The sequence below is a fragment of the Poecilia formosa genome, unplaced genomic scaffold (genome assembly GCF_000485575.1).
Source record: "Poecilia formosa unplaced genomic scaffold, Poecilia_formosa-5.1.2 Scaffold925, whole genome shotgun sequence".
In the NCBI taxonomy this organism is placed as follows: Eukaryota; Metazoa; Chordata; class Actinopteri; order Cyprinodontiformes; family Poeciliidae; genus Poecilia; species Poecilia formosa.
The window spans coordinates 18,456-42,504 of NW_006800864.1; the positions used below are offsets into that span (position 1 = coordinate 18,456).

At 40.0% G+C, this 24,049-nt stretch overlaps 2 protein-coding genes across 3 annotated transcripts; one reads left to right on the forward strand and one right to left on the reverse strand.

Moving 5' to 3' along the window:
- Positions 1–2,555: 2,555 nt before the first annotated feature.
- On the reverse strand, positions 2,556–4,637 carry LOC103132103 (coxsackievirus and adenovirus receptor homolog). The gene is made up of 3 exons (XM_016667154.1): positions 4,496–4,637; positions 3,066–3,407; positions 2,556–2,948 (listed from the first exon to the last, which is right to left on the reverse strand). The coding sequence occupies exons 1-3, from the start codon at positions 4,557–4,559 to the stop codon at positions 2,794–2,796; spliced, it is 561 nt and encodes a 186-aa protein (XP_016522640.1). The 5' UTR covers positions 4,560–4,637; the 3' UTR covers positions 2,556–2,793.
- An 804-nt stretch (positions 4,638–5,441) lies between these two features.
- LOC103132101 (CXADR-like membrane protein) lies at positions 5,442–24,049 on the forward strand. Of its 2 annotated transcripts, XR_001660852.1 has the most exons (5): positions 5,442–5,592; positions 14,515–14,853; positions 15,482–15,817; positions 19,425–20,116; positions 24,038–24,049. XR_001660852.1 is itself a non-coding variant. In XM_007543848.2 (4 exons), exons 1-4 carry the CDS (start codon positions 5,466–5,468, stop codon positions 19,595–19,597), a joined length of 975 nt encoding a protein of 324 aa, XP_007543910.2. In that variant the 5' UTR covers positions 5,442–5,465; the 3' UTR covers positions 19,598–21,297. The 2 variants fall into 2 exon arrangements, 1 of the variants encoding a protein (XP_007543910.2); XM_007543848.2 differs by lacking the exon at positions 24,038–24,049 and having other exon boundaries at positions 19,425–21,297.

Genomic DNA, 24,049 nt, shown 5'->3' on the forward strand with positions numbered 1-24,049 from the left:
CTTCTACGTGTCTCTACCTGAACCTGAGCTGCTCACCTGTGTTTACCAGAGTGGGCGGAGTCAGAGCTGCTGGGTCACAGAGTGCAGACCGACTGGAGGTCAGAGTCAAACCTGGCAACGTGGAGGAGAAGTCAGGAGATCAGGGTCACCATGAAACGCTGCAGGTCAGTTTCCTCTTTACTGCTGGTTTTAGATCATATCTGGAGCCGATCGAACCAATAATGATCAATAATTTACTGAATAGATGATCAATAATTTACTGAATAGATGATCAATAATTTACTGAATACATGATCAATAATGTCCAAACTGAGTCTGACCTTCAGCTTCCTGCAGTCTTTCCTCCTTCAGGCTGCAGGGCTGAATTTAGTCAGAAATAATTTAGTTTTGACTCAAAATGTTTGTTATTTTATAGCAGAATTAATGAATCTGATCTGATCAATATGTAGATCAACTAATAGATGATTTACAGGCAGATTTATGGAACATATTTAAACCTCAGGGTTAAAGTTTTTTTTGTCATTTTAAGCCTTCAAAGCTAAGAGCTTTCAGACTTGGACTGTTTCTGATCTGTTTAAGTTTATACCTGGTTTCTCCAGTTAAAACTGTAGTTCAGTTAAAAGTTTCCAGTTAAATCATAACATCTTGTCCTTCCTGAGGTTTTGCTCTGGTATCATTTGGTCTTTGACTCCTTGTAGAAATTATGTTTTGTTGATCCAGTTTGCAGTGTTTTATACTTGCTGTTGTTTTTATGTATTTGTGGCATTTTCCCTTTTTAATTTAACTTTCTGTAGTTGCAGCATTTTATCTATGATGCAACATTTTTCTAGGCTCTTTTCTTTTTCACTTGTTTTGCTGATTTTTGGCTTTTGCTCCTATTTTCTGTGACTGAAACGTTTTTGTCTGCAGCTGCAGCATTTTTTGTGTTTTGCATTATTGATGTGTTTGCAGCTTGTTTCACTGTTTGCTGCATGTTGAACTTGTCAGTTACGTTAAAAGCTCCAGGCCAGAAGCAGCAATAAGAGAATAAACAGAGAAGTTCAAGTTAAAAGCACAAATGACAGAAAACATAAAATTAGAGAGCAGAAGGAGAAATATCAGTCAGATTGATTAGTTTGTTCCTTGGATCTTCATGTTCTGATTGCTGAATAATTATAAAATCTTTCCAAACATTTCAGGTGAAACTGATGTTGATGATTCAGTTAAACTAAATTTATTCTAATGACACTAATAACTTATCAAATGAAGTAAAACCTTATTAATTCTGGTAAATATGTCAGAAACATGAAAACATGAATAAATGGAGCTGATTCCCTCATTCTGAGAATAATTATTCACACATTATGTAAAGCTTTATATTAATTCAGGAGGAAAATATCAAACAGAAACACAAAACAAAAACTGAGTCAGAACAACAAACCTTTACAGAACACAGTGTAGAAACAAGATGAACAACAAAAGAAGCTAAAATGTTTTGATTTAAATAAATATGCATTAAAGGAGAAAAAAATTACTCATAAAATGTTGATTTGATTATATTTCATATTTTCCTGCTATGGTTCGTCAAAACGTCTCTGACTCTCATGTTTCCTCGGCGATCTGATCGTTTCTTCACAGTTTAATACGTTTAAAACACAATAATGATCCGAAATATTAAAGTTTTCCTAATAATCCATCAGTTTTTATTGTGATGATGTTTGAAGTCTTATCATCTGTCAGCCGATCCAGATTAATGTTGCTTTCTGATTAATAATTATTTAGTTTATGGACTGAATGAAGCTGTTATTAATATCATGATGTGTTTGATTGTAAATGATATAAATCACAATATTAGACCAAGACATTTGGTGCGTTCACACTGCAGCCTGAAGTGACTCAATTCCGATTTTTTGGCAATTCTGATTTTTTTGCCGTGTAAACGGGCCAACGACCTGAAAGTGTCCCGCATGCGCAGTAGAGGGCGCCATAGCCTCAGCGTTCTCAGTGTTCTGCCAACCGCCATAAAAAGAAGAAGTGCTCAGTGTTTGCGGAAGTAAACATGGAGGCTAACGGTGGAGCTTAGCTTACATATTTGAAGTTGTTGTCCAGCCGGAGCAGCATATTAACAACTTAATCCTCATATAATCCGTCATGGTTGTTGTTTTTCTTCCCACTTGCGCGTATCAGGAAGCAGAATAGTGAGATTTGTTGAGAATCAGTGACGATCAGTTAAGGATGAATGTGACCTGGACGTTGGGTCACATTTGAATCGGATACGTATCGGATATGGGTCACATTCGAAAAGAATCTGACCTGTGCTGTTCACACTGCCATGAAAAGATCAGCTACAGGTCGCTTTACGTCAAAAAAATCGGAATTGAGTCACTTCAGGCTGCAGTGTGAACGCACCCATTGAGTCCTGACATGATGTTTAATATCTGATTAATATGAAAATAACGAATAAAATGATCTGAGATGTTTTGGTTCATGTTGCTCATGATGTTTGGCTGCTGAAAGATTTCAGTTAAAAACATTTTAATAAATGATCAGCTGAGATTTAAAATACAAAGAAATTAAATTTAGTCAAATGTAGTTTTTATTAGCAGAGGAGTTAAAAGGGAGACAGAGAGGCAACACATTTCAGATTGAATAATAACTTTTAAAAGTTGACATATTTCACAGAAAAAAAAAAATTCTGTCAGGCAGCAAGAATGAAATGGCAGCATCCTGATGTTGCTGCCCTGATTTGGTTTAGAAATCCAGCAGAAACAATAATCTGATCATGTCCTCAGATTAAAGGCATTTACAGCAAATCTACAGATCAACTGGAGGATCTGAGGTTTTCTTCCTGAAACAAGCTGATTGTTTTTTATAGATTAGAAATGAAACACCAGCAACAGCAAAAGCTAATAAGATCAGACCAACAATCAGTCCGATGGATCCATCCTTGGTTCCTCCATCTTTGTCCCCTGCAGAAAAACAAACACAGAACAAGACAATGAGCCGATTGGATCAGATTTAAGATGTTTCTGTCTGAGATCCAGAACCAGGAAGCTGCTGGTTCTGATCCAGAGTCAAACTCTCACCTGGAGGAAGAACCTGCAGGTTGATGGTTCTGATCAGTTTAATATCAAGGCTTCCTTCCTTCTGGACTCGGCACTGATATAGTCCGGTATCGTTAGTGGTCAGGTTCTTCAGAACCAGATACACGTCTCCATCCTTCATCTGTCGGTCCATCAGATCCACCCGGTTCTGATAAGACGGGTTCTGGTTTCCTGGATCAATCCGACCGTCTCGGTACAGAAGGACATATCCTGAGCCCAGATCGGTTCTGATCCAGTCCACAGCAGCAGCAGGTTTGTTACCAGGAAGTCTACATGGCAGAGTGATGTTCTGTCCAGGTTCAGCTGTGATGTTTATCTGATCGACTGGAGAGGAAAAGCAGAGAGGTCAGAGGTCACACTGGACCAAAGAGAAAAGAGCCTAATATGGATGTTCACCAATAACAGCCTCATTAGGATTAATACCAAGATAAAATCAAGTTTTTATCGTTTTATTAAATTCACAGAAATAGAAGGAAGAATCATTTCTTCCAGCTCAGTTGGGATCCGGGGTGTGGGATGGTTGTGTTGTTGTTGTTTTCCATTAAGCCACCAGAGGGTGCCCTGAGGCTGCTTTCACCTGAGGGGTGTTCTGTGGTGGCTGATTCAGCACACCTGCCACCAATCTCGTCATCTGGAGGAGTATATTAGGGGGGAACTTTCGACACTTCATCGCCAGAGCGTTAGCCAGTAATTTTGTTTTCCTTGTGACGACTTGGCCTAACCCATTAGAGCCTGGATTCTTGGTTTCTGAACTCCCTCCTCGTGATGCCGTGGATTATACCCACTGGTTGCCCAGCTCCCAGAGCCTCTCTAGAGTAAAAACCTTCATTGGACCTTCCAGTCAGCAGCAAGACTCCATCGTTTCAGTTCTTACCTGTCTGCCCTCCCACACAGCCTCAGATCTACCAGGCATCCGCTCCGTCAAATACAAACCCCAGTAGCCACAGTAGCCGCCTCTCTGTCTAGACGAGCACATCACAAAGTAAGATTTACCGGATTATCCAATCCTACAAATTCCCATTGGCCTTGAACTCACCATCCCTGTTCTTCCTGTACTCAACGCCTTCTCCAAGTCCACAAAAAACACATGTAGATTGGTTGGGCGAACTCCCAGAACCCTCCAGGACCCTGCTGAGGGTGTAGAGCTGGTCCAGTGTTCCACGACCAGGATATTTCTGAATATTTCTTTGGTTGTTCTTGTTAGTGTTTATTTTGATTATTGCCTAATTTTATAGTTTAATCACATTTTGTTCAGTTCTTTACATTACCTTTCGCTCATCAGGTTGAGCTTGCTTTTCATTGCATTGTTTTTAACCAGGCATCCACACAGCCACCTATCCTTTACAAACATCTGCATTACACATAGATTTCAGCCAGTTAGTTAGTTAGAATGAAGACGGATTAAAACTCACCTTCAGCAGAAACAGAGCTGATACACAGAGTCCAGCAGAGCAACGGGATCATTAATGAAACCATTTCTATGACATTTATACGCCGTTAGCTGTAACGGTACATGGAGTGAAATGCGGAAGTCACGTGGGTCATGGAGCTGCAGATGCTGCTGGGACTGACGCAAAGTGTCGTAAATAATGATAACAACTAATAATAATGGAACATACGAATTTCGAGTTCAAAGCCAAGGAGGCCTTGATGATAATCTGATCAGAACCATTGACCTCCATGTTTCTCCTCCAGTGTTTGTGTTTGTCTTTGAGTGTTTGTTTCTGGATCAGAACCAGCAGCTTCCTGGTTCTGGATCACCTGAATCAAATGATTGGCTCGTTATCAGGCCTGTTCAGAGCTGATCCTGGTCTGTTGTAGTAAGAATGCATCTAAAAGCTGCAGGACGGACTTGAATACCCATGGATTAGAAAATCACCAACAGCAGCAATAATCTGATACAAATCATGTTATTTGCATTTTGCAGGATTTATAAATTCCTATAAAAAAGGCATTCATTCATCTATAGAACAACTGGAGATTCTGAGGTTTTCTTCCTTAAGCAATCTTGTTGTATTACATAAATTAGAAATAAAACACCAGCAGCAAAGATAAAATCAGACCAACTATCAGTCCAATGGATCCATCCTGGTTTCCTGACTTTTTGTCTCCTGCAGACAGAGACAGAACTATAATCAGTTAAACAGATGATCTGATCCAAGATGTTTCTCTGAGGTCCAGAACCAGGAAGCTGCTGGTTCTGATCCAGAAACAAACACTCAAAGACAAACACTAGAGGAGAAACATGGAGGTCGATGGTTCTGATCAGATTATCATCAAGGCCTCCTTGGCTTTGAACTCGAAATTCGTATGTTCCATTATTATTACTTGTTATCATTATTTACGTCACTTTGCGTCAGTCCCAGCAGCATCTGCAGCCCCATGACCCACGTGACTTCCGCATTTCTTTCCAGAGTAGCATTTCGGCTAACACAGATTATAGAAATGGTTTGTTTAATGATCCCGTTGCTCTGCTGGACTCTGTGTATCAGCTCTGTTTCTGCTGAAGGTGAGTTTTAATCCGCCTTCATTCTAACTAACGATTCTCAGAAACTGTTAATCCAGAGTCAGAAGATGAGCAGGAAACTCCCGGATGATCAGCGATGACTTTCATAGTTAGCTAACAGTTGGACGCACATAGTGCAGCGAAACACTTTTAACAATAATAACGCAAGATGATCACTAATTCAGCTATTTATTATTTTTTATAAACATCGAGGTTAAACTGGTTGTGACTTTAAGCCGTTATCTGAGCTCTGACTTCCTGGTAGATGGGAGGCGGAGCTTCTGGTAAAATATCGGGTTGATCCAAACTTTAAACAAAATAAACGTGTTTTCACCAACTGTAATTATAAGTTTATAACTTTAATTAAAGCTTGGAGACGCTGTGGACCGCAGCTCGGTTCAATGAAACAAGCAGACAGATCCAGATCAGTTTATCAGTCAGTAGATCCTCATCAGAGGTTTATGGACCTGAAGCAGATCCACACCGGACTGGGGTCCAGAACCTGACTGATTCATTCAAAACACTCTGGTTCTGATCCGGTGTTACAGACCAACTGGTATCGAGACCAACTGGCTGAAATCCATGTGTAACGCAGATGTTTGTAAAGGATAGGTGGCTGTGTGGATGCCTGGTTAAAATGCTGCTAAATTAACAAACCGTTTACAGAACACTGCTATAAATGCGACTTAAATGAAATATTGATGTTGCCACAGATTAAATTTAAAGGTCCAGATCATCTGAAGTACTAAAACCTGTTCTAGTAGACGGGTGACGTAAAGCGGATCAGCTTGTTCACAGGGAGGCGTCCTCACTTCCTGTTTCCACAGAGCTCTCCACCAACTGTTTATCTATTCCAGCTGAGCTATGCCGGGTGATCTATGCAAATCCACCTTGCTGCAGCAAACAGAAAGGGGCGGGACGGACCACTGTTAGTCTCATACCTTATTTGGAAATGGGACCATTGCACTCCGGAAGTGAAGGGGGCGCTATTTCCTATATTATCCACCAGAGGTCTCATTCTCGCGGCCCGCGGGCCAATTGAGGCCCGCAGGACGATGTTTATTGGCCCCACCGTGATATGAAAGTATAACATTAGTGCGGCCCACAGGGTGAGCAGACCTCTGAAGGAAGTCCCGGCCGCCGTTCCTCGTCATGGCTGACATTCGGTACTCGGCTAAGCTACACTGACTTCATGCACACTATGCTTGTAACAATAGTGCGGCGGATGATGGACCAGTCCGGTACCAGTTTCCCTTCCCTGCAGTCGCCATTCCGGTACTTTCTACCATTAATGCCACGATCAAACGCAGAGAAAGGAGAATGGCTGCTCGTCATCCGCCATATAACTCCCTCCAGGCAGAAAACGGGCACAAGGCGTTCTTCGATAGTTACTGGCATTTAATAACTATTCGTGAGAACTGTTTTAAAACATAAAATACATTTTTACAGAAAGAAACACGTTCACATAAGAATAGACAGCTACTACAGCAAAACATTTACAATAAAGTGACTTGACTTACAAAAAACAGACTCATTACGTCATCTTTAAAAACACGTGGCTAACAAACTTGACAAATTCTTAAAATAAACATTCTATTTACAAACAAAACTAAAATACAAAAATGCGTACCTGATTGGCCGCTTCAACCTGAAAGGGTTAATACAGAAACTCCTGTAGCCTCTTCTGTCAATCCAGCTGCAGGAGCCTCAGTGCCTCACCAAATCTCTCCATCAATTAAGAAATAATAAAGCATGCTGCCCTCTACAGAGTGTGGCGTGTAACTAAAAATATGTGCCTAAATGAAACAACAAATTAAACGTTGGTTCCACTCCGGTAACCTTTGCACAGCTTATAATAAACATAAAATATTTTACATCACTTTGTCTACACCACCTTAAAATCATGAAGTTAAACCAAACCGTATAACTGCCGCCGATGGCAGCCACACGCCGCAGAAGCGGAAATGACGTCACGCGTCGAGACGTTTTCCATACGTTGCTAGCTGGCTAAAGATTTCTATGAAACGTAGAACAAGAGCGACGCCAAGTGGAATAAACAAAATTTTGTCACACCCTCATCATGTCTTTGTCAAAACCAAAACCTGCAGTTCATGTATTGGATAAATATTTAAATGTTGATGACATTTGAGGATATTTTTTAAATGTTTTTGGTGGAATCCTTAATGCGGCCCAGCTTCACCCAGTCCCTGCCTCCAGCGGCCCCCCGGGTAAACTGAGTTTGAGACTCCTACTGTTTTTATTTTCTTTTGAAATCTGTGATATATCTTCATCTTTAGGAAGGATTTTCACTCTCAGTTTGTATTTGAATTTCCCTCTTTTATTTACTTCAGCACAGCTCACAGTTTTTAGCAAATTCTTTAGCTTTCTGTGTACTTCTAAATCTGCTCCTTAGTCGCATCTTTTCCGGCCTGCTACTGCCTCTAGTGGTGTGGGGGTGGTAACACAGTTAATATAATTACATTACTAATCAGAATACTGTACCATTAAGTCTTTATTATTTAATATTAGTTCTGGCATTATTGGAGCCGTAAAAAAAATATTCTCTAACAAAACAACATCAGAGCTAATTAAAATGACATAGATGAGACCTTTATACATTATAAATAATATCTATATATTATGTATCAGTTATAGGAGGAACAAAAGAAATTGTAAAATACCATTTACAATGTATACATGAGAAACTTAACTGAGCAAAAGTCAGTAACTAACAAATGAATTAGGTTCCCAGCAGAATAACACATTTGGTTGTTATCTGTATTCTTAGACAGATACAAGGAAAAATTCACATTTTTGCTTTTATGGTGCCATATGTTATTCTGAGAGACTTTTTGTTGGTAGAGTCATATGTACAGGAAAAAATAAGATGAAACTATTTAATCTATCAAGGTGGAAATTTTCCTTTAACTCTAAAACGATAAAATAAAACACATTCATAGAATCACAATATCAACAATTTGTGCATCAAGTAAAACACTTTAAGTAAATATTATCATTAGTTTGGTTAAGAATAATTCCTGCACTGTCAATAAATGACATCTAATAGATGTTATTATTGCCAGAGGAACACAGTAACACCTTCATGAGTTCAGAGGGTCAAACTGATAAAAACTGAGGATGGATGCTCTCTGCTAAAATTGAAATTGAAATAATTGAGTAGAAACTGCTGTTCAAATCTACATGATTTAATGACTCAGGCTGTGAAACCACCAGGTTCAGGTTTGATGGGGTTAATCTTTGCCAAGGTGACTGTGACCTTTGCCCTCAGACAGGCAGAGGTCACAGCCACCTTGGCTGTAAGTTTCCTCTTCCTGGTGGTTTCTCAGATTCTAGTTTAGACGTTTCTACAGCAGCTGCTGGGACTTCCTTGTTCTTTCAGCAAACAGTTGAGACAGAGATGTTTTTGGTTTCACCACTATTTACCTGCTATTTTGCCCGCCATTGAAATAATTCTTAAAAGTTTGTCTGCTAGTCTGCAGATCATGTGACCAAACCAGCCGAGGAGGTGAAAAGTTAAAACACTCGACATTGTCTTGCACACAACCTCTAGTTGAGTAACCCCGAAGGTCTTCTTAAAAGATAGAGTCTCTGAGAACATTTCTTAAAAATATAACCAGTGTTTTCAGCAAAGTTGAGCTGACTGTCCAGGAATGACCCGAGGTATTTAAAATTAGCCACAGTTTTTAAAAGTTGGGCATCGAGAGAAACTGGAATCACTTTCAGATCTTATGTCATTTAATTAGCTACTTAAGAAAATGAAAAGGTATGTTCGTTTGTGAGGGAATTTATCTTTTACGGTGCCAGTAATGCAGAAATTAATAATAAATAATAAAGACGTTGTGATATTTTGATGTAGTAATGTAATTATATTAGTTGTGTTACCACCCCCACGCCACTAGAGGCAGTAGCAGGCCGGAAAAGATGCGACTAAGGAGCAGATTTAGAAGTACACCGAAAGCTAAAGAATTTTAAAAACTGTGAGCTGCGCTGAAGTAAATAAAAGAGGGAAATTCAAATACCTACTGAGAGTGAAACTTCTAACTAAAGGTGAAAATATATCAGATTTCAAAAGAAAACGGTAGATCGTGGATAATACAGGAAACAGCGCCCCCTTCACTCCCGGAGTGCAATGGTCCCATTTCCAAATAAGGTCTGAGGCTGACAGTGGTCCGTCCCGCCCCTTCCTGTTTGCTGCAGCGAGGTCCTTCTCTATCTGTGCCAGCTGATCTATTCCATCAGTAAAAGATGTCTGACTGCTGATGATCTACAACCATGTGACTGTTCAGCTTCATCCAGCAGAAAAGAAAAGACCAGCACAGCCATTGGGTTTACTGTGAATACAAATCAATAAATCAATCAAATTTTATTTGTATAACACATTTCAGCAGCAAGGCATTTCAAAGTGCTTTACATAATTAAAATAAAAACAGCATGTGACATTGAATAAACAATGAGAGAGATTTTAGGAAAAAGAAACAGTGAGAAAGCCTTTCCTTCTGTAGGACTTTAGTCAAACCGTCATTTGACAAGGACTCAAAACTTTAAAACTTCTCTACATTAAAAAAAACAAAACATTAAAAATATCAAAAACATCAAAGACATCAAACCCACTCTAACCCTAATTTAGCCATAAGCAACTCTAACCAGGTGGGTTTTAAGTTGAGATTTAAAGCCTCTCAGTGTTTCAGCTGTTTTACAGTTTTCTGGAAGTTTGTTCCAAATCTGTGGTGCATGGAAACTGAATGCTGCTTCTGCTCGTTTGGTTCTGGTTCTGGATGCAGAGCAGAACCAGAACCAGAAGATCTTTTGTGTTTTCTATTTTCACTTAAAAAATAGAAGGAGGCTCTGATTCAATTAGTACGATTGCTTCATTATTGTCATTCAGCCATGTTTCTGTCAGGAATAAAACATCAATATTACGCTTGGTGATGAAATCATTAACTAATAGAGCTTTAGCACAAAGAGATCTGGTGTTTAAAAGAGCCAGTTTAAGTGACTTGGGGGCTGAAAGTTCTTCAGTCTGAGGTTTGAATTAAGACCGCTGCTCTTTGTATTTCTGTTTTTTGTAATTTTCCTTGTAGTGACCCGGACAGGTAATGTTTTGCTATGAAATGTCGGGGGGCCAGACACATTCTGGAGGAAGACGGGTGTAAAGATAATTTCTGGACCCTGGTCTCAGACCTCAGAAACACAGAGCGCTGGATCCTCTGGGAGGTCAGAGGCAGGTGGCTTAGATGAAGTGAGGTCTGCTATGTTAACGCTAAGGAGAGTCGTGCTGAGGAGAACCTGTTGATCCATTCTATCCTCCTGGGAGGAGGAGGAGTCTGTCCTCCTCTCTGACCCGGATCCTCCACCAGCATCTTCAGGCGGCTCAGGTGCAGCCCGGCTCTCTTTAGTGATTGACTTCCTGGGAAACTCTGTTCTTGTGAGTGAGTGTAGGAGCAGAGAGGGAGGGGGGAAGGAGAAGGGGAACCGGTCAATCTGTCCCCAGCACTTTGTTTTGGGACACTTTGCTCCTGATAAGCGGAGGCCTCCATCCTAGTCAGACATCCTTGAGCCTGTTCCTCTGAAGTGATGGTCACATTGTTGTTCTTGTTGATAAAATGAAAAATGTTTGCAGTGAGCAGCCTTATCCCATGTTTGTTCAGACTGCGTCCTCCTCTTCCTAGAGGTGAAAGCGCTGCCAGTAGATCCAGAGGTTATCGATGAAGGTCACTGAGCTGGCAGAGCAGGTTTTAATCAGCCATTTGTTTATCATGCCCAGCCTGGAGTGTTTTTCGTCTCCCCATTGAGGCGATGGAATTGGACCGCTGAGAAATAACTTCGTTTTAAATTTTCCCAAAGTGTCCAGAAGAATATTAAAGTCCTTTTTCAGAATCTCAGATGTTTGCTTTGCCAGATCGTTGGCTCCAACATGCACAACTAAAGTCTCCATGTTTGGCTGATCAGCGGTTAGAGAGAGTAAATCAGAAACAGTGTCACCAGGAAAAGAAACCACTCTGGTTTTCTTGGGGTTGCAAACATGACTGATTCCATTTACTGTCTCATCTCCAACAAGAAGCTCTCTTTGCATACCTTTCGTTTTCCTGGTGGTCATTTTGTCCTTCAGAGCTTTGTGGGGTGGATGTGCTGGTCTCGCCTCATTGTTGATGTTTGAAGGTGGGTTTTCACTCAGAGGCTCAGGCTGGAGAGCAGAAAATCTGTTTTTCAGTGTGATTCCCACGGAGTCTGAATGTTTTGGGGTTTGGGCTGGTCGCTTTGTCCTTGGGGTCGGTGGAGCCGTTTTGGTTCCAGCTGCTTGTTTGCTGTTCTTTGGCGGAGCAGGTGTTGAAGTTGAAGGTGGGTTTCGGCTCAGAGCCGGCCACGCTGATTCATCCAGGTGAGGGGTTCTCCCTGTTAGTTGTCTCATGGGATCTGCAATGAGAGACTTTTGTTTCGTGCCCAGCTCTGACCAGGCCCACCAGTCAGTTAAACATCCTGGATGAACCAGTTCAGTGTCTCCATAATGAATAACCTCAAACAGCCGTTTGCTGTGACGTGTTCCTGTTTGCCTCCTTTCATTCACTGAGACGTTTGTTCTCAGGAATCCATGAAACGTCCCAGCAGCTGCTGTAGAAACGTCTAAACTAGAATCTGAGAAACCGCCAGGAAGAGGAAACTTACAGCAAGGTGGCTGTGACCTCTGCCTGTCTGAGGGCAAAGGTCACAGTCACCTTGGTAAAGATTAACCCCATCAAACCTGAACCTGGTGGTTTCAGAGCCTGAGTCAGTAAATCATTCACAAACCATTGGCTTTGTACTGGTATAGCGAAGGTTGAAACACCATCCCAGTCCCTGAGAGACTAAAAGTGACTGTTCCATTGATCTGCACCCTGTAGAGTTCATGGAGAGGATCTCTGTTGATCATCTGTCTCTGAGCTGTTTGGATCCAAATCAGCTTCCATGTAAACAGGCAGAGCTAATTTAGATGCTACGCTAACACTGACGAATCAGCAGCCGAGCAGAAACCCTGTTAGTGTTTATTAACTTGAGTTTTTAACTGCATCTAAAATCTCATATTGATCAAAAGGTTCTGCAATATTAACACTAACAACATCCTCCTCAGTCTGTTCACTTCAGACCTCCAGCAGTCTGACTTCTGTCATCTACAGAAATACTCAGATGAGTCTGCAGATGTCTGATGAATCAGAGATGGAAAAGAAGCTGAGGACACCGTAAAACATTTGAGCTGCATTTAGTTGTGTCTACCGTCTTCTGCTCTTTAAGTCAAATAAATTTATCGAGTTTTAGATTTTGAACCTAAATGTGAGTTTGTGAAAGATAAACGTAGAGTCATACGTTGGGTTAGCTTTTATTAATTTAGTCAAACCTCCAAGAGTTGAATAAAGTAGTTCTTATGTTAGCACTAAAAAACTGAGATAAGAAAAAGACAAGAGGAGGAACCATTTCCCAGAATGCTTAGCGGCATGTATTTGTATCCTGAGATGGATGAGTTACATTTATCTGACTCTTATTCAGGCAAATGTTCATTTTAATGCACCAGTTTTCAAAGCTTCAGGATAAAGTCCTGAAAACACTGAATGTTTCTGAGCTGAATTCATTGGGATGTTTAATCAAATTCATTATCAGATCAGAATTTTTTTTCATGCAGTTTGAAAGAAGAATTTAAATTATTCTAAAGTAAAATAAGTCATTATTTCAACTTGATATTATGAGTGAAAATCATAGATGAATGTGACTCTTTAACTGGGTGATAAGGCTGCACCGATTGCAGTTTTCTGGCCGATTGCTGATCTTTTAAAATGCTTAACCTGCCAATTCCGATTTTGGCCGTTACCTTTTTTTTTTCTGTCTGAAATGTTGCTCACTACAGCAACATTTCAGACTCAGCAACAAAAGTTATTGAGTTGGCAACAATGGGCTCACTGTTAATTGTAACCGTGCAGACATGACTTGGTGGGCCGGTCTGTCAGTCAAACGTCTCTGACTGGAGAGTAAAAGAGGACAGTGGTTGATTCTTGCCAAGATAGGTAAGATCAGCTTCATATGTAAAAATCAGCCGATCGCCGATCTCCCAAAATTAAGTGAATCGGCACCGATAAATCAGTGCATCCCTTCTAGGTGAGGACAGTTTTTCTTCCATATTGTGAAATAATTTGGTTTAAAATGCAGCATTAAGTTAAACTCACAAATCAAGATGAACCTAAAAACAATGTTTAGACATTTTGTCTCTTGTTGTTAAATCAACTTCATGAACTTTAGTTTCTGAGTTAAAACCAAAACTATTTTCTTGTTGATTTAAATAATATTTTCAAGGCAGCAGGCGGACTTTGATTTTCTAGCTAAACCACCTCCAGATGTTTTACAGTGCAGAGGGAATCAGATTTAAGGTGAGGAAGTCCAGACTGAGCTGGAAGGGAGACTTTGAGTGGAGCTGCACAGGAAGGCAGTGGCCAGGCTTGGTTGGGATGAAAGAACCAAAACAACACATTGTAGCATTACAAGAACATGATATAAAACTAAAAATATTGATTTTACATAACACTGCCCCTTTAAGAGTTGTGTAATTTACTTTTTGTTGAATGTTTGAAAAGAACAGAAAGCTGCAGTTTGTGGTTGTAACACCCCAAAATATGAAAAAGTCACAACACGTGCCCTCCGCACTTATCAGCTTCCCTCTGTGAGTGCAGGCAGGTATTTTGTGGCTGTTTTATAAACTTCTTTGTCTGGCTGAGGAGGTAGAGGTTCGTCCTGTAACCGGTGGGATTTTTTCTTTATATTCATTCTGATTTAGTTTTCTTCACATTATCTCAACATAAAAATGTTATCCTGAACCCTAACCTGATAGAAGTACACAGTTCCACTTTGACCTTTAACCTCCCTGCTCTGTTTTCTCTCCTGCAGATGAACCAAAGGTCACAGCTAAACCTGGACAAGACGTCATTCTGCCATGTAGATCTGCTGAGAACAAACCTGTCATCGCTGTAGAATGGAGGAGACCTGATCTGGGGTCAGAATATGTTCTTCTGTACAGAGACAATCGACTTGATCCTAGAAACCAGCATCCATCTTACAAGAACCGGGTCAATCTGCAGGACAGACAGATGAAGGATGGAGACGTGTCTTTGGTTCTGAAGGACGTAGCAACTACTGATGGTGGAAGATATGAGTGTCGAGTCCAGAATGAAGGAAGTTATGAGAGAAAACTGATCAGCACCGTCCAGCTGGAAGTTCTTCCTCCAGGTGAGGTTCTGTATGTAATGCTTTAATACAACAGGATTGTAGATCTGCTGTTACTGGATCAACCTTCAGACCTCTCAGGTTCTGGTTCTGCTCTGCATTCGGAACCAGAACCAAACATGGAGAAGCAGCATTCAGCTTCTATGCACCATAAATCTGGAACAAACAAATTAATATTAATGCACAGAAACATCAAATGTACATAATTAGATAAACTGTGTAGTTATGAATATTAAGGTTCTAAGAAATGAGCAGCTAATTAAAACAATGAACTAACTGCTGTATGTTTGTGCAGAAAACTGGCAAGAAGAATCAGAAAACTGTGAAAATAACAGAAATGATGTAAATAATTGTCTTGATTTTCTAAAACAAACCAAGACAAAGCGAGCTCCCAGCAGCTGATGGACTCTGATGGTTTAGAGTCTATCAGCCGCTGGGAGGAAGGATCTGCTGTAAAGCTGCTATGTGCATTTAGGATGGAAGGTTTGAAGGAGCTCTGCAGTTCAATGACGGCTTCATGTGTGGAGAGGCTGCTGAACAGGACAGATCCTCTGGTCCAACAGTGATATTTCTGTAGAAGTACAGAGTTCCACTTTGACCTTTAACCTCTCTGCTGATTTCTCTCCTGCAGATCAGAAAAACATCACAGCAGAACCTGGACAGAACGTCACTCTGCCATGTAGAGCTGCTGGCAGTACAGCTGTTATTGCTGTGGAGTGGATCAGAACTGATCTGGGCTCAGAATATGTTCTGTACCGAGACGGTCAGATTAATCCAGGAAACCAGAACCCGTCTTATCAGAACCGGGTGGATCTGCTGGACCGACAGATGAAGGACAGAGACGTGTCTCTGGTTCTGAAGAACCTGATGACTAACGATACGGGAACATATCGGTGCCGAATCCAGAATGAAAGAAGTCCTGATAAAAAACTGATCAGCATCATCCAGCTGAATGTTCTTCCTCCAGGTGAGAGTCTGTCTGGATCAGAACCAGAAGTTTCCTGGTTCTGGATCTCAGATCAGATGTTGATGATGAGACTCTAAAACATTGTTGGTAATTTATAAATCACTGAATGATTTAGCACCACTAAACATTGAAGATCTGCTGAGCAGAGTAGAAAACTGATGATGTGGGACAGCAGTTTCTTCAAATACTTATAATCAGGAATTATTATCACCTCACTGATGAAAAATCTTCCATTTCCATGGAAATGACCAAAATGGAAACTGTTCATGCTTCCAAAAGAACAAAGTCAAACTCTTCCCAGACTTCCAGTAGATTTGTTGATGTGCTGAAAACCTGACTGAAACAATCTCCTGGTTTCTTTATATTCAAGACAAATCTGACCAGTTATTGAACTTTACAACCAAACCAGTAATCAGTCGTATATAGATCTAACCAGTGGTGGGAAGTAACGAAGTACAAGTACTTCATTACTGTACTTAAGTACAAATGTTAATGTGGTACTTTTACTTTTACTTAAGTACATTTTTGAGTACTTTCTCCACCACTGGATCTAACCCTATATAAGCAGCTCTGGTTAGCTGGGCCAGTGGCACCTGAACACCTGGACTGCTGTGACGCATGAGAGGAACCAAATTCATTATTCCAAAAAAAAAAAAAAATTGGTCTGGACATCAGAAAGGGAGAAGGTTTTCATCAGGAGGGTTCATTGGATTCAGGGTCTCTGTCCAAGAAAAACCTCCATTACTGAATCGATGGCAGATCAATGGATGACTGAAGTTTGGCCATGAACCTTTGAAACATGGTGATTCTCTGGCAGTCTGTCCTTTGGTCTGATGAGAGTGAACCTGAACTCTTTGGGTGCAGAGATGCAGTCAGAGAGCAAAGGGAGAGACCTTTGACCCTAAAACTACAGGTCCCATGTTAAACATGGTGGTGGAAGCATCATGCTGTGGGGCTGTTCTGCTGCTCCAGCCACTGAGTGGCCCTCACAGAGCCCAGGTCCCTGTCACTTTAAGAAAGTCAGTCTATGCTGGATGAGCTGGAAGGATTTAATGAGGGGGCAGTAACAATGAACCAGGTTTAAAAAATAAGTGGTTTATTCTTTAAGGTAAAGGGGAAAGAAGGGGGAGAAAAAAGGAGGGAACCATAATATGTATAATTTACATTTATAAAATACAAGCTGACCAAAACCAGGCCCACAAACAGAACTGTCAGGTTAGATGGTAAAAAAAGAAACAAATACTCCAGGAGAGTTCACAGCCAATATTAAACTGTGTAACAGTCAGGTTCTAGTTTAGCGGTTCTCAACGTGGGCGGTACCGCCCCCCGGGGGGCGTTCAGAGGACAGCAGGGGGCGCTGCCGGAAATTTTTACAAAAGGGGGGCGCTGGGATTCCTTTGTACGGAAGCACATTGCTGTCACGCAGGAAAAAAACATTTGAGCACTGTCACGTTATAACGCGATAGTTCTCGAAATTTTTTGGGGTGGGGGCGTTTGGTCGAAGGTAAACTTTACACCTTAAATGCAGAACAATACCAGTTTAGACTTTGAGCAACTTCCTAAAACTGTATTGTGTAACATTAAATCATGCCTGGCTGCAACTGTATCAATGGCAGCTCTTCTTCTTCTTCTTCTTCTTCTTCTTCTTCTTCTTCTTCTTCTTCTTCTTCTTCTTCTTCTTCTTCTTCTTCTTCTATTCAGTGTTTGTAGCTTGCAGCTCCGCTCCTGCTACTAGTAGCTTCACCGCATCAGTTCAGTGTTACACCGGCTGATGACGTTGCTGTGATTCACTTCGACTGGTGTCTGATTTTCAAATATTTTATGTTTTATTGAGGATTTTTGTACATATGTTTCGGCAGTGATGATGTCAAAGCAGCAACTTATATCGAAAAGTGTTTTAATGTCCGTCTGAAAGCTGCACATTTTCATGGAAGGACAACAGAAAATCGATCTGATAAACATGTAATGACTAAAATCATGATACCCTCACTGGGTATCCCTCTGGAAAATGAAGCCATTTAAATAATAATGGTAAAAAAAACATTTTTTATTAAAAAAAATAATGGTAGAAGGCTATCATGGTATTCCATGACAGACAGCGTTAATTTTATAGAGTTAATATTGGCGCTGTAACTGGCTTGGTATGATGAAACGATAGTATCACAGCACTTTTGAATTTCAATCTTCAGAAGATTTCAGGATTTTTTCAGTTGTTTTAAAAAGCTTATGTGAATTTGCTTTTTCCCATCGATACGCTTCACAACCGCTCCACACCAGAGGGGGGTAAAAATAAATAAAACAAATGAAGCGCACGGTGTGCAAAACTCTGAAACAGGAGAACCAAGACAAAGAACGGAGCAACAAACTAGATATGAGTCGGGGCATAAAAACAGAGAATCCGACGCTGAACAGTGAAAAATTAATATGAGCGTCAAATCAGGTGAAACTATGATGACAAACTAAAGTGGACATAGCAATAAACCAGGAGAGGATAATAATAATCAAATGAAACTAAATGGAAATGAATGAAGAACAAAATGCAAGAATAAACTAAGAAACTAAAGTAAATACAGAGGAATAAACTGGTATGGCAAGACCTTTAGAGCAATAATTAATACAGAGGCTGTATGGCAAGAATAAACAGACACTGTTTTCAGATAAGTTTCTATTTTATAAAAGGTAAAAGAATATAAAGGTATTTTATATATTATATTGGAATATTTTTCCACTCTGATTGGCTGCTGTTGGCCTACAGATTTTAACCTGAATGTTCATTGCATTTTTCATAGACGCCTGTGAAAATAATTTCTATTCCCATGGCTTTTTTGTTCTCTAGGAAATTATTTTAGATGATAAATACAGAAACAAGCATAAAAATCAAAACATCTACAATAGTGATAGTAATATTAATAAAATAATAGTGCAGAGTAGAATTGAGTTTCTGATATGGGGGCGGTGAGGGACCTGGATAATGGATGGGGGGGCGCTGGGCCATAAAGGTTGAGAAACGCTGATCTAGACCCTTCATTGAGAAACCACCAAGGCGCTCAAAAGAAAAACAATCAGAGCTTAAATTAGATTACAGAGAAACCAGGCAGGAACAATTAAGGTTCACAAGACACCAAAACAAAGAGGCAAACTGCTCAGATCAAATCACAGCTTCATTGACAGCAGAGCAGGGATTTAATTAGAGGCTCTTCTGTGATTGGAGGAGCAGGAGATGAACCGTCCAACCAGGACACAGAGGATGTCCAATGGGAGGAGTCGGTGGAAGCCAACTAAAAAATGCCTCCAGCTATAACACCAGTGGAGACCTACAGGTCACAATATTGACCATTAAATATCAGAAGGCTAATAGTTTCACTTTGTCCTGTTTCAGTTGTCTTGTTACAATTCAGCACATTAATAAAAATTACTGGTCAAACGTTGGTGAGACTCTTTGCCCTTTGGAAGCAACAGCAGTATGAAGTGCTTCTGGTCATTTCTATGAAAATATAAAGAGTTTAGTGTCATTTCATGAGGGGTGATGATGCTAATAATTATGACCTTAAACTGCATCACCTACCTGAGGATCATATTCTCATCATAATCTGGTTTTGTTCTGCAGGAGGTGAAGATGGAGGAAACAAGAAAGCTGGTGACCAAGATGGATCCGTTGGAATAATAGTTGGTTTGATCTCAGTTGTTCTTGTTGTTGTTCTTGGTGTTTTATTTCTAATCTATAGAAAACAACAAGCTTGCTTTAGGATGAAGACATCAGATCCTCCAGTTGATCTATAGATCTGTGCACAATTGATCATCAGAAGATATGATGGATGATGACCAGATTATTATGAAGATAGCCTGTAAGTCAGTTACGTCTGTAAAGCTTAAAGCTTCAGTTTTCATTGTAGTAATTCATTTTTGTATAATTAATTTAAATCTCAGACAATCAATTTTCAAAATGAAAATCAAGGTGTGCTGCATGAAGCTGATCTCATTTTAACGTATCAGGTATTTTTATTCATTGTTCAATGTTTCATCATAAAGTTCATGTTTTTTTTCTTTACTTCATTTTAAATGATTGTTTTCATTTTTATCAGTTGTTAAGCGTTGAACAGGTCAGGGTTCAGATTTCTTGTTCCTTCCTGATCATGACTGATCTGGACATTAACAGACCAAACCAAAGACGTACTGGAGTCCATCTCTGGTTCCAGTTACTGAACCTTTCTAACATGGCCTTGGTGTTATTCATTTTAAATCATTTACAATAATTTACAATCTGTGCTTTTCCTGCAGCAGCTCCCAGTGACCTGCCCAGTTTGGCCACTTTGAAACATGTTCAAAGGTCAAAACATTTTTATCAGTTTTTATTTGTTTTTTATGCTGTTTTTTAAACCTTATATTGATATAGGTGTATTATAGTGTGTGTTATGTTTTAATGTGAATTTGTGTTTGAACTTATTTAACTGCAGAGCAGCTCAGCCCTGTTCCACTTGTTAATTTTGTATAAAGTCACTCAGGGTTGGGGTTTTAGCCTTAAACTGTTTTAAACGTCTGTATTTTCCCTCTGGACGTGATCAGGTCACTCAGCACTGAGTGACCTGATCACGTGTTGGTACCAGATGGACTGAGTCTAAAATACTGAGTCTGATATGAAGAACAATCGGATCAATGCCTCATGAAGTTCTTTGTTTCTTTTTGGTCTTTTCTGTTTTACATTCATGTTCATTCAAACCAAAGCAGTGTTTTTACATCAGTTTTTTCTGAACTCATGTTTTTACATCAGTTTTTTCTGAACTCATGTTTTTACACCAGTTTTTTCTGAACTCTTGTTTTTACACACAGTGTAACAGTGCCTTTACTGTTTCATTTCCAATTATCTTCTACATCTTTGAACACCACTGTAAATATTATAAACATGGCTCATAATCCAGTAAATCTGTTTACCTTCACTTACTCTCTGCTTCCTGCATGACTCACATTTAACCAAATGTTTTATTCTTCTGAGCTGATCTGCTGCAAAGTCGGTTCATAAAATAACTCATAAAACTCCCAGGTTGTTTCAGGTGAACCTTCAGAAAAAACTGATTTAGAATATCAGTTTCTAAACAGATAAACTGATAATAAGTTTATCTAACTGATTCTAAGTCAGTTCATAATGTTTCAGTATTATTGTTGTTCCTGAATACAGACTGTTGATGTTGGCCTGAAGATCTTTACTGTTTGCTAGGAACCAATTAGCTGTTGCTATGACAACAGCTAATTGGTTCCACATCATCAAAACAAAGTACCTTATTTCTCCAGACTGACTGATCTGCTGTCAATCATTAACGTTTTATTGTTTGTGTTGCTGCTCTTTTGAGAGGAAAGTTCAGGTTTTCTACTGAATCACCTCCATCTTTTTTTACCCAGTCAGTTTCATGTATCTTGTATAATATTCTAAATCTGATGTCTTATTCTAGAGTTTGGCTGTTCCTGTGTTTGTTTGATTTGAATCTTCTGATTAAAGTTTTATATATAAAAAGCAGCAGTGTGTTAATTACTGAAATGTGGTGATCACATCCCTGTTTCATTAGGATGAGTGAATTAGCTCCATGTAGCTCCTGCATTTCTTACACATGTAAGAAGATTAATGGTTTTACTTCAGTAAATTGTAGATTTGGAGTAATGTAGATCATTAGTATTGGTTCATAACTAAAGAACTTTTGTAAAATGTTTGATTTCTGTGACAAAAGTCGTTTCATTCTCAAAGATCTGAATGAGGAAAACCTACAGGTTTAGAGATGGGAATCAGAGACGGGGTTCTGTAGGGATACCGGGTCCAGGAGTGAAACCCAGCTCGGCTCTGGAACATCTTCTGGTCGTTCTGAATGATCCTGTTGCTCCCAAATCAAAAGGGAAATAAAGTCTCTGCAGGGGGTCCAGGATCTGTTCTTGGTGAGAAAACCCCATATTGTTCACAGTGAGGATGAGAAATGGATGTTTCTCATATTTAGTTGATTTCATTTGGAGTGGTGTATGTTTTAAAAAATACATATTATAAAAATTCATAAAACAATTATTTCAGCACAATTATTGTGTTTGTCTTAATTTAGTGATTTATAGGATTTTATATGTGGATGTAGCAGCAGCACATAACAGTCGAAAGCTGTTTGGCACCTGAACGTGAAAGAGGAAGAGGAACCACACAACCAATGATTAGGTGATCAAACCGTTTACCAATAGTTGGAATAGGATGCAGTGGTGCCCAGTTCATGATTTGATTGGGTTTGCCAGTCAGCTGACAGGTTTAATATGAGCAGCAACATCTTTTTTCAGCTGCGGCCAAAAAGAAGTTTCTCAAAATGCAGTCGTAGGTTTTCCTAACTCCCATGTGTCCAGATTCATCATGAGACGCCTGCAAAACCAAGTCAGATCATTTCAAAGGCACCACAACCTGATAAACTGGCTCCCCAACAGCATCGTCACCACATGGCATCCACTTCCTCAACAACACCTTGTTCTCAACAAAGTATCCATGAGCCCGGCTCTGCATCTCCTCAGCAGGTAATGCAGACTGAAACAAATGCTGCACGTGGGGTCAGATCTTTGCTCCTGACCCAGGTCATCCTGTGACATTAGGAACATTAGACAAACAAGAAGAGGACACCACTGCTGATCAGAGGTACTGGAACCAAACTGGAGACCCTGGTTGATCAGGCCAGACTTTCCCTCCAGCCACATTGTTCCCCAGTAAAACTGTAACACCAACCACAGTGCAGGTCTCACACACATCCTTACTTCTCCTTCAAACGACTCTGAATGGAGCAGGAGTTTATGTGCTGTAACACCAACCACAGACATGCCCAAACCCAACACAGGTACAGACAATCCAGTGTCAGACTCATCTGGAAAAGGTAAAACCAGGATGAACGAATCTTATGCACCAGCATCTCTTAAGATGGTAACTGGCACCTTAACGTCACTCCCAACCAAAGAAACTTGTCCTTCCATCAGAAACGTTTTATCAGAACTCAAGTCAGGTTTTTCTCCAAACGACACTTCAGTCAGTTTATTTGAAACATTTACAGAAACTGATGCAGAAACGCTGCTGGTTTAACCTGAGATCCATTTTTACTTCTGGATTTCAGCAAAGCACAGTCTTTCTTCTATTGACCTTTTCTGTGACAATAATTACAAATTTAGTCTAAATCATGTCACTGCGGTCTGAAAACAGAACCTCCAGAATGTGTTGAATGCCAGTTTGGAGCTCTCCTCCCATCTGCCTGCTCTCCACCAGTATCTTTATGTGTCAAGACAAAATCATCAGCCAACACTGCAGCTTCTGTTTTAACCTTCTGTTCATTAATGTACACTGCAATATTATGAGAAACAGAGTTGTCATCTTTTTTCCAGTTCCTAAACTTTTGTCTGTACGCTTCAGGGACTAATTCAAGTGCTTTGCAATTAGCTCCAGAAATTCTGCTGATGGAGATTTATTAAAGTCTCCAACAGACATGACGAAATTCTTAATCACAACAGTGTTTCAAAGTTTAAAGTAAATTGCTGACAATCTGTGCAACACAAAACAACCAACCTGAACCTGACTGCTATCAGAAACTAGCCAGCTCAACCCTAGTCTTCAGAGATCAGGGACTGCAGGTACTTATGCACTAAATACCAGTAGAGTGGAAAAGGCGACCAGAAAACCGGAACCCCCCCAACTCTATGGCTGTGCCCCCGAGACACCTGCTCCAACCGGATGATCTCACACTCCTGTGTCTGAGCACATGAATCCCAAAGAAGAGACACGCTGAGGCCTGCAGGGGAACCGGTTCAGACCAGCCACACTTCATAGTCAACAATCAACACTTCATCTCATCGGATGGGATTAAAGCAAACAACTAACCCCAAACCAGAGAAAAAAACATTTCCCCAAAACTAAAGACTCCCACACTAGCTTCCCAGTTAGACTAACAATACTTACTAATTAACAAAAAAATCTCTTGTGCAAAATTATAACTGAAATTTGACTGGAGAGATTTTAAAACACTGTTAATGAGTTATTTATCAATCAATCACGTTTCTCCTCAGTGGCTAAAAACACACATGATAAACTAGAAACAATGAGAAAGGACCGAAGTAAAGCAGGAATCTGCTGATCTAAGAAACGGATCTAACACAGGAATGAACAAAACCAACTGAAAGAACCCAGGATCCTGACAAAAACTACTGAGAAGGAAACGGTTTGATCTGGAGGTCAAAGGTCAG

Bases quoted from the DNA above. Each gene is read 5' to 3' on its own strand.
- LOC103132103 (XM_016667154.1), bottom strand. From the start codon at position 4,559: ATGGTTTCATTAATGATCCCGTTGCTCTGCTGGACTCTGTGTATCAGC. The intron at 3,408-4,495 runs GTGAGTTTTAAT...TTTCCTCTCCAG, and splicing joins CAGCTCTGTTTCTGCTGAAG to TCGATCAGATAAACATCACA. The intron at 2,949-3,065 runs GTGAGAGTTTGA...GTTTTTCTGCAG, and splicing joins CCTGCAGGTTCTTCCTCCAG to GGGACAAAGATGGAGGAACC.
- LOC103132101 (XM_007543848.2), top strand. From the start codon at position 5,466: ATGACCCACGTGACTTCCGCATTTCTTTCCAGAGTAGCATTTCGGCTA. The intron at 5,593-14,514 runs GTGAGTTTTAAT...TCTCTCCTGCAG, and splicing joins CAGCTCTGTTTCTGCTGAAG to ATGAACCAAAGGTCACAGCT. The intron at 14,854-15,481 runs GTGAGGTTCTGT...TCTCTCCTGCAG, and splicing joins GCTGGAAGTTCTTCCTCCAG to ATCAGAAAAACATCACAGCA.